General features: G+C 37.5%; 1 protein-coding gene across 2 annotated transcripts in view; it reads left to right on the forward strand.

The window, feature by feature from the left end:
• Positions 1 to 15,108, forward strand: part of SMYD3 (SET and MYND domain containing 3) — a 402,785-nt gene that overhangs the window by 312,329 nt on the left and 75,348 nt on the right. For both annotated transcript variants that reach the window (XM_082047608.1, XM_082047609.1), the window contains exons 6-7: positions 3,521 to 3,588; positions 5,986 to 6,088. In XM_082047608.1, coding sequence (XP_081903734.1) covers positions 3,521 to 3,588; positions 5,986 to 6,088 — 171 coding nt within the window. The remainder of the gene's footprint in view (positions 1 to 3,520; positions 3,589 to 5,985; positions 6,089 to 15,108) is intronic.

Below are 15,108 nucleotides of genomic sequence, written 5' to 3' on the forward strand. Positions count from 1 at the left end.
TTTAAATTGTTAGTAAACTGAATGTCCAATCAGGCTATAATAAGCCATCAGAGCTCTAGGATACTCTTAAGTAAGTTTTGCATTGGGCACGTTTGAAAAGTCTGTGACTCTCTTCTGAGAATTTTCCTTTGTTTCTCATGCTGGGAGATGTGTTATTTCAGAAATTTTAGATATGGCAAGGAATTCGACTTCACAGCTTCGAAGCTCTGAAATACATAGGCATATTTCCTTGTTTGTGGGTATAACAAACTCTGTGAGTACTCTGTTCTGTCTCTGTATGTGGATATGCAGTTTTAGTGATGCATGGCTGGATAGAGAGGAATTTTCAGAGGAATCAGAAAGGACAATATGAACAACAGCATAAATTAAATACTTGAGATAAATTATTCTGCAGGAGTTAAGATGATAAGGGCCATGCCTTTGTAAGGAAGAACCCATTTCTTGAAGTGCCAGATTGCTGAGAACCGTTTATTCTTTCTTATTTTAAAATATGGGATCACACAGAATCGGAAACTGATTATAGTATAAGATGGGTCAGTTAATGCAGAAAAAAGACAATGCAAGGTGACTGCGAAACCCTAAAGAAATACTGTGATGCATGAGAAAGATATTGTTTGTTTTGCTTTGTTGTTTGGTTTTGGTTGGGGTTTGTTTTGTTTTGTTTTCCTCAAAATTGAGTTAGTTAACTTCCATTCCCGATATATTTTGATCTGTAAACAATTGCCTCAGGAACAAGGAGCTACCTGTGCTCTCCTGCAACAGTGTTAGATACTCCAGATTTCACTGTTATTTGATCTACACATAAAAGTCTGTGAATCCTGGGCAGCTCAGAAAATGGATTTTCTCTTCAGGTGTTCTGTAAAAGAAATGCCTTCTTCCTTTTGCTCATTGGGAGGTGTGGTCTACAATATCAACTTGTGGTGGACTTCTGGATTGAAATCTCAGAACTCCCCTTGGCAGGACTAATATTTAACTTTGAGACTTAAAACTCTTAAAGGTTTACAGAAATAGAAATGTAGAGGATATTTAGTAGATATTTAGAGACTTTGTAGCAAATCTAAAAGAAAGCAACCAGCCCCATGCCCAGTTGACAGACTATGGAGATTTCATATTTGATGCCTGTTACCAGCTGCTCACTGTCCATGAAGGATTATCATTATATCAGAATTTCTCACACTGCAAATGATGAGATCTTCCCTCCACCACCACCACCACCTCAATTCCTCTCTCCCCACTTGCTGAGGACAGAAAGCATCCATAAGAAAGGTTACTATCTGTAGTACACCTTATATGTGCATCACTGGATCTTTCACACCTGAGTTTAAAAAAAGGGGAAATGATTGTCTCCTAGGAGATTAATCAAACCCCAGAACATCTGAAACTTCTTATGCCTCTGGTAGGATTGTGAGCAAAATCATGTAGCTCAAAATTCACTGCACCAGTTAGAATTCTACTTGTGTTTATGTACTTAAATATCTTTTTAGATTGGATCCGGTATACTCTGGATTTTTAGTTTCATATTTGAAACAGCAAATAATTAGAAATTGGATGGTATTTCTGTGCCTTGCTGGGTTATTGAGATGCAACCTCATACTGTGAAAGTATCTAAACCAGAGAGGTTAAAAACTGCCTCACGGCAAACTACTCTTGAAAGATGCTCTTGATGTCTGAATCTCAGAGCACTGATTCATCTCACGTTTTTCTTTACATATAATCTGGTAAAAAATGTTAATGTATCTTTATGAAAGGGGAAAAATAAACTATTGTGACTTCTCTGTGTAAAACTTTTCAAAGAATGTATAACTTTACTAGAAAATTATTAAAGTCTCTATAACTCTACAGTGATTGAAATTCACTATTGCTAATATAAACAGGTTTATGGTAATAATGGGAGATATGCAAGGATGAGGGATTAATTTAGTTCTTAGAGATGTTTGACCTCTGCAAATTCATAATACGTCAGAGAGAGCTAAGGTCCACATAAACTGGCTGTCTTTCTCTTTTACCTGGAAGGCACTATTTTTTCAATAAATACTAAAATCAAGTGAATATTTTTAGTACCAGGATAACTGCCACTTTAAATGGACTAATCTTTGCTCAGAAGTTGTCTTACACTTTATATCTAATGCCAGCAGGAAAAAATAATTAAGATATATGCTTTTGGTAATTGATCAGGAAGATTTGAATGGGTTACATAAATAATAGACTAATCAAAGTATTGTCTAACAGCTTAAAAAAACACATGCCCTACTGCATGTACATTTATTTAAATTAACATTGCTGTCAGAATTTATGAAAAATTTTGAAAGAGGATTTCATTTTCACCTTATGGCTAATGCTCTCATAAATAATAATTTGTCAATTTATAGGATAAGATATAATATTGAATTGTTCCGTGTACCTCTTTAAAATGGAGGTGTGCATTTACTGTTCTGGGCAATTACTCTATGGATGAAACTGCAACTTTCAAATCTCATTTTCATGTCCGTCAAATCCTACTTTAACTCATTTTCTCTTCTAATGAGAATTAATGATATTAATAATCTAATGTTTTGCAGAAGAGACCCGGGACTTTTCTTGTATATGCAGTGGTTTTCTACATAAAATATTTTAACCGACAGATTATCTAAATAAAACAAAAAAAATACAAAGCCAGCTGTTCCAAAAAGAAAAAAGAATTGGATATTTTAAAAATAGAATTGCAATTAGATTCTGTTTTTTGTTTAACCTCATGAAAATGATACTTGTTAATAATTTACAAAGTGCTGATCTATCTTGGAGTTGAGCACCAAGAAACTTCGGTCTGATAGTTTGGGGTAGGGTGATATTTACTTGTGAGCAACTTCCATTCTTTCTACTTTTTTCTAAAACCACTTTATCTTTGTATGGCTGTGTGAGGGAAGAATGCAACTTTGAGATTAAATGAAAGGTTGTATTTCTCTTGAATGGCAATTTGTGGGATCTTTTACATGCAAACCAAAATACCCATGTGAAAGATACACTATTGCATGGTCTTTGTATTTATTTGTGCCCGTATCAGATTACAACAGTCTTGGCTGCTATTTACTTCAAAGATGTCCCATATATATTCTCTGGGCTCCACTGGTATTCATTAAAAGATGCTGTGACAGCCTGGCATCAGCTGAGTCCATGCGTGGAAACAGCCACTTTTCACCAGCAGTCACTGCCTCTGGGATGAGCTTCTCAGGCTCTGTGTAAGGTGACTTCCCCCATTCCCCCCTGTCCCCCCACACTGCACAGGAAAGTAGGGCCCCTGCATGTGTTTAACCCCACATTTTTTCAGGATACTAATATTGCTGCTTTTAATTGACTGCAGTTTTACAGGAGAGTGTGTCCCAGATGTGATTGCTCTAAAATGAAAGAGCACCAGTGTTGGGCTTGAATGTTTCCCATCCAATTACCAATTGCCCCTTCATTTTATTTTGAAAATGTTTTTCACTTGAGTATGGGGTTTCCAAATGATTCTGGTAATCCTGGATTTTTTTCCTTGTTTTTACAGGTGACCTGTAACTGTTTCACCATCAGTAATGGAGAGATGCAGGATGTTGGTGTTGGCCTGTATCCCAGGTACTGTGGACACTGTTTCATTCACAGGAAAAATCTGTTAGGTTTTTTTTCCTTTTTTCCTAGGTAGCTCTAGGGGCCATCAAAGCAGCAGGTAACATGTCCAAAAGAGAATCTGGGAAATACAAATGAATTAAAGGAAAATAAAAAAAAAATAAGTTGAAAACGTTCTGAATAGTCCGGATTACAGAGTTAAAACAGTTTAAATAGGATACATCTTTATATTTTATCAATACAGCGGTTGTAGTCTTTTCTAAGTAAGAATAAATGCTGACATCAAAAATGTGTGCTTGGGACAAGTCAAAGGAATGTGTTCATCATTGCTTTAGAATAGAGATAGACATTTTGCAGCCAAGAGCCTTTGAACTGGCAATTAAAAGAAAAAGATTGAACACATTTATTAGTAAATTACCATAACTAAGAAACCAGTAAGGTGGAAAGATAAGCCTCTTGAGAGATGGATGTTAATATTTGAATTGCTTCTATTAGGTAAAAAGTACATACCAGGGAAGGTTTTACCTTCATATAGTTAGTTACCTGTAATTATTAATGTGGAAAATTAGTATATGTAGTTTAAAATCATATTTTACCATCTCAATTTTTTTTTAATTCATGGTTGAACTATGTTGTCAACACTTCAGTAGGTCTGTCACTATAGTTTCTTTTTCTACTAATGTCACACGTGTACGATCTGACTGAGGACACTTAATATCTTGAGGCCTGCTTTGTGGTAAAGATAAAGGAAAGGCGGTTAGGAGGACAGGGGATTTAGTGTTATGAAAAGTACATAATAATCATTTGATTTCGTAGTGGAATGGAAACAAAACCTTTCAGATGCTTGGGGAAAAATGAAACATTATTTTGGAACATTACTATTAGTGAAATGTTTTCTTTTTGGTTGAAAACATCCCCTGACTGGAAAGAAAGTGGCTATCAATGTCCTGTGATAATGCAGTGCCAAGGGATGCAAGAGACTCTTTCCCCAGTCAGTTCAGAACAATTTGAATTTTGCTGTAGCAAATCACTCTGAGCTGGGAAAACTGTGAGCTTAAATCTGTGGTTAAATCATAGGCAAATGCCCTTCCAGATGAATTCATATGCTTCTAAATGAAATTGTCATCAAAACTGCTAGTGCTTCCACAAGATGAAATTTGATTAAAAGTGCTCTGTTTAGTCTCATTAAGAGGTTGTATATTGTTGCATGGCTTGATAGCTTCAGCATCCCTATACATGGTCTCATATGAAGTGAAACAGAGGCTCTCTCCCAGTGAACATTATTGAGTTCATGTGGAGATTAACAACAGATATTTTGTGAGTCAGAAGGGATATCAAATGAGTCAGGATTCTGTTGGTAGCTTCTTTGAGAGTCAAGAACTGAATAAACATGGTTCAGTGTAGGGCTCTGACCCTCAGCAACATCCTCTCTTTTGCCAAAAACAGTTAGGATTCTGAGTTGCTGAATCAGGCAGACAAGGGAAAGCAAATAAAGGCAGCCAGGAGCTGGATAAGCCAAAATTCTCCTTCCAGCCCGTTGGCTATTATTTCAATGGGTCATTCCCATAGGGAAAGAACCATCAGCCCCATGTCTGCTATGGCACTGATGTTAGGCTGGCAAAGTCAGTTGTTTCTCAGCTTATGAAACATGGGGCTCAAAAGCATATAGTGGATTTTGTTTATGTTCTTAACAGTCTTCTTCAAAAAAGAGGGAAGGGCACATCTGTGTCAGGAGATCCACTAACATGTGTGTCTCTTGGAGGTGACTGCAGCTCCCCAGTGAGGTGTGCTGCTTCAGCTGACATATGCCACAAGAACAGAGGCAGAACCAAAATACGTGTGAAACAGAGGCAATGTCTTTATCTCTTCTTTCAACTTGATACACCAAGTACTTTGGGTTTCGGACATGATATACTCCATTATCTACCAGCTGTGAAATACAGGTTGGTTGCTGGCCCCTTTATGCTCTGGTTCCACTGATGGTCAGCGTAACTGATAAGGTTAGTGCCCTGAAACTGAGCAGAAGCAGCAGAAATAACCATTTGCTCTGAACTCTCCAGGTTGCCCTCTGGCCTGCTTCGCCCTGTCCCCTGAGCCAGGCCTTTCAGAGAGTCACTGGGAGGCCATCACCTTCCTCCTCCCCTGAGAACACAGGAGATAGAAATACATGAAGAGATCCAGGCATGCCTCTTATTAGCAATGAATATAAATCTTCTAAATATTAATTTTCCTCCCCTAACCAAGAACAGCTGATTTACTAGGGATTTTATTTGTTTTGTAACTTAATTGCTTGATACTTCAGATGTAATCGTTTTAGTTACTTTTAAATGATTCAAGTGGAATGGCAGTGGAGGCTTCTCTGTAAAGTTCTTTCTTTCTTTCTCCCTCTCTAACACCCCTCTACAGCATGTCTTTACTGAACCACAGCTGTGACCCAAACTGCGTGATCGTTTTTGAAGGATACCAGCTTTTACTTCGCTCCGTCCGAGAGATCCAGATAGGTGAAGAGGTAATTAACTTGTCTGCCCTTCCATCACAGACACCTGCAACAATGACATCTCCCTAAACAAATTCTAGACTGCAGGGCCACCAGCTTAATATTTTGATGATATATTGATGCCACTTTCTAGCACATAGCTATCAGGGGGGAAATGATAAATAGAATCATCTCTTCACACTGCCTGGGCCCCATAATCATTACTTCTCATAAATCACTAGCAGTCTTGATAAATTCTTGTTGCTCCTTTCCTCCTTAGGGCACTTCATTTTGTTTGTATTTGAATGTCTTTAGCCTGATGGAAACACTTACAATATTTCTGGGTGGAATGCAGTTTTCACTAAGGCACTGCAACAATAAGCATTTGTCAGTCTGCCACCACACTATTGTAGTAAACCTTTCACTGACAAAGAAAGTAGCCAGGCAAGGTTTGTTTTCTTGTCCCTTTCACTAGAAAAGACTTTAAAACATCCCTTCCAAGATATTTCTGATTCGATCTAAGGTATTGTCAGCTTCTTTTTTATGACAGCATTTGCTTTACTTTGAAAATAGTAATTTGTGGCTAGGTAAGCATTTCAAAGTAAATGTGTTTTGCAGCAATGCAATATTGAATTTGCTTAGTAAGGCCTGAGAAGATGTGTGTTTATATGTAAGTTTACACGCACCAATGACCTATGCAGTTCTAGCTGTTGGTCATTTCAAAGTAATGTAAACATTGTTCGCACCTGTGTTTCAAACTCTGGGAAGATCACAAACATACATATTCTATGAGGTTGGTGCAAAAGTAATTGCGGTTTTGGACCGTTAATTTTAAACCATTGTAACTAGGCTCAAACACATCTTTATTAATCAAAATAGAAACCATTGCAAGTAACACAGTTTTGCCAACGAGAAACAAGTTTGTTTATTCCTGTAGGGTAAAAATCTGTGCTTCAGGAATCGACGAACTCTTGGAAAGCATTTTCTGCATCCTGCTGGTTGTGGAAGCATTTTCCCTGCAAAAAGTTATCAAGATGCTTGAAAAAGTGGCAGTTGGTTGGCAAGAGGTCAGGTGAATACGGCAGATGAGGCAAAACTTCGTAGCCCAATTTATTCAACTTTGAAAGCGTTGGTTGTGCATGTGTGGTCAGGCGCTGTGGAGAAGAATTGGGCCCTTTCAGTTGACCAATGCCAGTTGCAGACCTTGCAGTTTTTGGTGTATCTCATCGATTTGCTAAGCGGACTTCTCAGATGCAATAGTTTTACTGGGATTCAGAAAGCTGTAGTGGGTGAGAGCAGCAGCAGACCACCAAACAGTGACCATGACCATTTTGGGGTACAAGTTTGGCTTTAGGAAGTGCTTTGGAGGTTCTTCTTGGTCCAACCACTGAGCTTGTCATCGCTGATTGTCATAAAAAAATCCACGTTTCGTTGCACGTCACAATCCAATTGAGAAATGGTTCATTGTTGTTGCATAGAATAAGAAACGACTACACTTCAAAATGATGATTTTTCTGATTTGAGTTCAGATCATGAGGCACACACTTATGACGCTTTTTCACCTCTCCAATTTGCTTTAAATGCTGAACAACAGTAGAATGGTCAATGTTGAGATCATCAGCAGCTTCTCATGTAGTTGTAAGAGGAACAGCTTCAATGATTGCCCTCCATTGGTCATTGTCAACTTCCACTGGCTGGCCACTACACTGCTCATCCTCAAGGCTCTTGTCTCCTTTGTGAAACTTCTGGCATCACCACTGCACTGTATGTTCATCAGCAGATCCTGGGTCAAATGTGTGTTGATGTTGTGAGTTGTCTCCACTGCTTTGCGACCCATTTTGAACTCAAATAAGAAAATTGCTCAAATTTGCTTTTTGTCCAACATAATTTCCATAGTCTAAAATAAATATAAACAGCAACTAATAGGTCAATAGCAAAGAAGCATAAAGCGAGAAAAGCATATTCAGATGATGTATAACATCACCACTTTTATTTCAGAATGTATTCCAATGTCAAATGGCAAATTTCAACAACACAAAACCCGCAATTCCTCTTGCACCAACCTATCTCTTTTCCTCCCTGTGATGTGTTTTCTTTTTTAATGTATCCTTTCTTTAAGATAGTAGGCCATCAAAATAAGTAAATGATAAAATATTTTTAGGCAAAATATTGTAGAGAATCAACAGAAATGCTTTTGCATACTTTTTGCCAAGATAAATCTTTTAGGATGCAATATACTTCTGTGGAGCTATTAAGTGTAGACATCTTTCAGTCTGGCATTCTTGTTCAAGCCAAATTATAGACACTTTTCTTCCCTTTTATCTGTATAACGTAACTTTCCCCTTGGCTTCCCAGTTCACCAAGATGGGTTGTTTATTTAAAAATACATTAGATTTTAAGGTCTTCCCAGGATGCATTATTGTTAATTATTAAATTCTAAATTCTGAAGATATTTTGATATATCTTTGCAGGTAAATTTCATAAAGCAATTCTTTGTAACATGCAGCTTTTACAGAGTGGGAGAGGCCCTCAGGTGGCCCTGGGTGGCTCTGGAGTGAGATGTGAAGTAGAATTCCCTTGCAGGCATGGCCACCATGCAGACTGTGCTACAGCTGTGCAGCTGCGACCCACATTTAAGACTTGGTGTTAGTGGTCCATAATCTACAGAAGTCTCTACTTTAAAATCAGTGGTGAAGCAGATATGGTGTAAGTTACAAATCATTTGTAAGGCAATCAGGAAATAAATGTAAGTTATAAAGCATGGCAACTAGGACCAGTGTGTTTGCAGTGACTTTGGCAGTCATGGGAACATAGGCTTTAAAATGACTACACCTTGTGTGGGTATATTATATTTTCTAGAAAACTTTGCCTCCAATGAGGCAGTAAAATAAACTCAGAATTTTCCTAAGAGGTCAAGTTCTTGTGTCTTTGTTGCAACTGTTGCTTCTGGTTTTGGTACTGAAAGGAAAACTTGCGTTAAGTAACATGTAAGATTATATATATATATATATACACACACACACATATATATATATATATATATGCATTGTGTTAAAGCAGATGCCCTCTTGACTTACCTGGAAATAAAAGACTCTGTCTAAGGAGAAAATGTGCATAAGCAAGAAATCAAAGAAACAAAGTGAATGTTAGTTTAGATCTGCTATGGAAAGAGGAAGGAGAATAAAATTGTTATGAGGGTATGTACAAGTAATCAGTTTAATATTATTTTCAACACCCAGTTACTTTTTCCTCTTACACACCTGCTACTGCTTTTCATTTTGTGTTCTACGTGGTAGGTTTGGTACAACTTCTTTGCATATGGCCTTGTTGCTTGCCTGCAGCAGGGTGAGCTCAGTTTTCTTAATAGCCATGCATTGAATTTACACACCTATATACATTAAACTACATTACCTGTTATGAACTGAGCTTTTAGTTATACTACTGAGGCCGTGATCTGAGCTAATGGGAGAGAATATACATGTTAGGGAGGAATCTGATGAAGTTTTCTGAATAAATCAAGTGCTCTGAGGTGGTAAGACGTCAGTTGTTTCAAGTCAAGAGTCAACAAGAAAACTTAAATAATTATAAGCAGTAGAAAACTTGCCTTATCCTATTAAAACTTACATGATATTTAGATAGAATGAGATGATCTATGTAATAATTAATAGAAAGTAAATAAGCACTTAGATTTTTTTAGAAATGAGAAACTATTTAACAAGTGGGGCTCAGATCAGAAGAGTAGGACTATAGCTTTACTGTCCACAGAGGAACAAACTAGATAGGGCTTCTGGACCCTTGTGCAGAAAATATCAGCAACTGCAAAATGATGTGTTCAGTAGGCCAGTGACAATTAAAAATATTTTTGTACATTTGTAGTACATTCTATCAGAGGACACTACAACAACTTACTCACATAAAGGAGTTGCCAACCACCTATAATCACAGGGAGAACAAAGCCACAGGGAGTTGAGGTGCCTGGCCATTGTGGTCATCTTACTAATGTATAAAGAGGAAGGCATCAATACACGTGATTTTGGTTGTAAAGCAGAAGAAGTGATATCATTACATTGAATGTAGCTGCTGCAGTGTGACCTGGTTTTGTTTGGGAGTAACATGTACGCCCCAACCACGCTTTGGAGTGCTCATGGTGTACACAACAATTATATTTATCAAGTCATTGATAAGAATCAAGCAAGATTATGAGAACCTCAAAAAGTTTTTTTGTCCTAATGGAAGTTGTTTTGGTTCAGTTTTAGTCTCATGTTTAGGCATATTTTGTTGGCTTTGCATGTCTTTGCAAGAAGGCATGCAGCATTTGGTGGGTTTTAATTGAATTTTGATTTGGGCTTTGAATTTTGTTCAAATCCTAAGGCCAAAATGTATCTCAAGCAGTAGAAAATAAGGACTCCTGAGACAGAAAATGTTTGCCTGAATCCTTATAGAATGAAACTGCTAAATTTGATGGTGCTGTATATTTGGAAAACTATCCACTCCTAAAATCGTATGCCAAAATTCTAGCCATCTAGGCCTTTGTGGCAAAGACAGTGGTGCCAGTCCTGAATCACTAAGAAATCATGAGTTATGAATGTTATGTTTTTGTAGGCATTGAAAGAGGGGATTCATAGATAATTGCATGGTTTTCCAAGTTAATGCTTTAAGAAAACAAAGTGTATTGCAGGAATCATAATAAAATACTGAGAGTTGGCAAGATGGTGAAGTCTCTAGTCCTTAAAGTTTGCTTCAGAAACCTATTAGCTATATTATTTGGGGTTTATACTAATGTGGTTGTATGGAATTGCATGCTCTTTGAGAGCAGAAAACTACCATTTTAGCAAAAACACACTGTGTTCCCATTGGCTTTTGCCTGTGAATGCTTTAGTTGATGTTCAAAATAACTACTTTCCTTCCTCTGACTGTTATAATTCATATAAGGCATTAGGGGTCTATGCTAATACCCTAAGTTTTAGTGCTTGACCAGCTGGTAATGATCACCACTAAATGTAAGTGTTTTTTGTCCTGCAACTGGCATGAAGGGAATGGAACAGAGAACAGAGGAGAGGACAAAAGTGAAGACAAGACTCAGAAGCAACTATTGATCTCCATGCATAGATTGGGAGTTGAGGTGACTAGAAAGGGTCTCCTGTCTCTGTAGACTCTATACTAGGTTTTTGAGCATAACTGAATCTAATAGCAGGAAGAAAGAAATAATAGATTTTTGTGGGGATTTCACTCTATATGTCTCTACTTAAAAGACTGCAAAACATTCTGAAACTTGCTTCCAGCAGCTCAAAACTAATCATAACACCTCTTTGCTCCTCAAGATAATGTTAGTTGTAGTGCTGACTATCACAGCTTTTGTAACTTTAGGTGATGTTACTTTGACAGTATAAAAAGATTTCCTTTTCTTTCACTTTGTTCTTTGCAAAAAAAGAAATTTAAGTATTGCAAAGAAACGTAAGATATGGGGAAGTATTATAAGAAAGCAAAAAATTATTCACTTGGAGATCACCAGGGCTCCTTCAGTGATAAGGTAACCTATCAGCTAATTTACTTTCTCACAAAGACAAACATCCTGTTCTGAAGAGGTCTTCATCATTTCCCTACCCTTAAGGTAACCACTTAAAACAACATCAAGATGTGTGCTGTAATGTCAATTGCCATTTTGATAATTACTGTGTCAACCTGGTGTTTTGCAGGCAGACATGAGCTCATTTTGCCTATTTTTCCAATCAGAAGCTGTATAGCTGTGTTTAGTTCAGCTCAAATCAATTATTCCCACCAAGACACAGGATGTATTACCTGAAGTTCAGTTCTGTTCCAAATAAGTGTGTGGCCCCTCATCAGCTAAATACAATATTAAATACAAACAACCATTTCAGATGACCAGCAATGAAATCTATGTGATAGATTTCATTCAGGATAATTCTAGGGCAAGTTTTATATCTCTGTTTGACAGATTACATTTTATCACATTACATTTTTTTAAAATCCATTTTTTCCTTGAGGTAGAAGATATTTTGGTTACATATGCCAAAACAGAAAGAGCACAGCCTGTTCACTTGTATAACTCTGTCTCAGGAACAGATTTTTGTACATAGCCCTTCCTAAGATCCTGAGAGCCATGATTGCAAAAACAAGACGACTCACTTTTTTTTCCCCTGCCATTTGCATTAAAATACTTGATTTTAAACTTCTACAATGTTCTCTGTCTAGAAATTTTGTAGCTTATAGCCTGTTATAAAAGCTATAAATTAACTCCACTGCTGCATGGCAGTGCTGGAAAGTTGTGTCCACCTCATTTGGCCGATGAGGGACGTGAGAAACTAACCATCATACCCATAGTTAAAGAATTTCTGTGTTGGAGTGAAACACAGGGCTCAGAGAGTGCTGCATTTCTATGGAGAAAGTCTTGAAAGTCAATAAGTCTCATGGCTGTTAAATAACTCCCTGCCTTCATAAATGTTATTTCATATATATTCTGCAGTTTGGGGGAAAAGATTTACTGCATTCTTTATAAACGATGCAATAAAGAGGCAAGCTTTGGTCAGCTGAAATAATGTTTTAATTAGTACCATACATCCCACATGCAAATACCATTAAGACAACCTTTGATAAATGGGCATATTTCCTAAATATGTACAAGTTAAATGAGCCTTGCATCTAATGAAGGGATCCAAAATTAAAACAAGTGTAGAAGAGAGACTTGACTACAGAATTTTTATGTTTAAACGATTAAATGATTAGTATAGACTTAGTCACCATTAGGTTGGTCATATTTCTAAATATTCTAATTACATTTTCCCACTCAGTCTGCCAGCTACAAACATTTTTTCACTTACGGTTTTCTGCTGGCAGGATGTGGAATTTGGACTCGGGCCTTTGACAGCAAGAGAAACCCTAAGTTGTTAAAATGCTAAAAGCAGGTATCAGTGTGATGAAGCCTCTTGTCCTTCTCCTTCTGCCATTCATATGCCCTAACACAGAGCAGGTTGTTACGTGACTGTTCATATCCACAACTGTTTGCTAACCCCTGAAAAAGAAATTACTGCTTTCAAACTTGTTCCTACTTCCAAGGTTTCTGCAAGATGAGTGCCAAAAAAAAAAAAAAAAAGAGAGAGAGAGAAAGAGATGATAGAGATGATGTAGCCTGTAGGCTGAAGATAGATAAAGCATGTTTGATGTTGGCTATGGGTTTGTTTTGCAGTATAAGAAGTGAATCCTGCCTAATGATGGATTCAACAGAAATGATAAGGTTTAAACCATTGTCTTAAGTATTTTGGCAAAGAATAGACTAATCTCACGTGAATTATTTTTCACAGAAGATTCCTACTGTGTTTCACTGTGCCTGAACTTGATTAAATCCCTTGTACTGCTGGATGCCACCTGAACCCATAGCCCAGTGGGATATGGGTCAGAACCAGTGATGTTTCTGCAGAGGATAAGAGACAGGGAACAAGCCAGTGTGTGAAATGATTTTGACAGAAAACACTTGCAAGTTGCAAGGAGACATGAAGATCAGAGACTTGTGATGGGAGAGGGAAACTGGACTTGGAATGGAAGAGGTCAGGAGTACAGCTCACCTGGAAAGCGCTTTGTGGGAATGAAGGGAGACAAGTCTTTCTTGACACACCAGAGTAGGACCAGCTGGGGAAAGGAATGAGGACAAAGTTGGTGGGGTCACTGAAGATGATAGAGAAACCAGAGCAGGGCGACAAGGACTGTTAGCTCAGGAGAGTAAGAGTGTTGATGATCAAATATGAGGAAAAGGTGTAAGATGAGGCATGCAGGGGAGGCAGAAGGGCAGACCTGGGACTGGCAAGATGGCAAAGTCAGCCCATTGTACCAAGAATGTCCATGTAAGGAGCTATAACTGAGGACGGGAAACCAGGTTTAGATGACCAGGTGTGGAGAATAAGACTGGAAGATGATACTCATGTCCAGAGGCAAAGACAGAATGACTAGAGGGACAGATTGGAGACAATGGGGCAGAAGAGACAAAGAGTAGGAGAGAAGAGTGGAAAAGAAATAGAGAAAACACTTTCCATCCATTCACTGCAGAAAACTGTGAAGGAAGTCTACAGCTCCTGTGTAAATGATTAGTAGAGACTGTTCTGTAAATCAACACTGGTGAAACTAATCCCCTCTTGGCTCAGACACGCACAAGCTGGGACAGAACAACATTATACAGAATGCAAAACCTAACAAAGTTCTCACACTTTTTAACTTTTGATTATCTGTGGAACTTTGTCTTTTTTGTTAATTATACTATTAATCTTCAATTATGAGCCCATTTATTTTTTTTCAGGCTTTCTGCCTATGATAATTTTAAATGCTTGACTTTGCCATCTCAGTAATTTTCTTTTAATACAGTCCTCCTTCAATATGTAATCAAATTATGCTGTAATAATAAATGAAAAAAATGCAGGCATTGGTTTAGTTGCTTGTTAATTGCTCATTTAATTAGAATGCTCACTAATTTGCTAAATGCAGGGTCTGACAATGGATTTTATAGTCATTACTACAAATTGGTTGGGTTTCCCTGTAATTTCTTTGAGTGGATTCTTATGATTTAGCTGAGAACCATGTGAAAATTCTCCCAATTAGCTGAAGTGTCTAGGCTCAGGATAAAATTAGCTCTGACCCCTCTGGAGTGTTTCAAAGTGTGCTGGGCATATAGTGAAGTCTCAATAGCGTGTATGACTGAATGATGGTCTGAACAGGGCTGTTATTTTGTTATATTCTTTCCTGTGCACTTTATATTATATTCTTGCCTGTGCACTTTAAACATTTTAAGAACTCCATGCAAATGATTAGCCCTGTAAAATTCCTTCTGGCAGGTGTTGAAGTGAACAAACTACAGAATTCTCTGTAGTTCATTAGAATTCACTCTGTGCAGCATGAGGAGTTGAAAACAGCACAAATGTAATAATTTTCTTTTATCATTTTAATAAATTTTCTTGTAAATAGTTTCAACAACTTTGACAACAATACTTTTGTGTTTATTAGTCACTAAGGAAACATCACAGACATAATGAAGATGCATATGACATAAG

The sequence above is a fragment of the Streptopelia decaocto genome (genome assembly GCF_964273445.1).
Source record: "Streptopelia decaocto genome assembly, chromosome: 3".
Classification (NCBI taxonomy): domain Eukaryota; kingdom Metazoa; phylum Chordata; class Aves; order Columbiformes; family Columbidae; genus Streptopelia; species Streptopelia decaocto.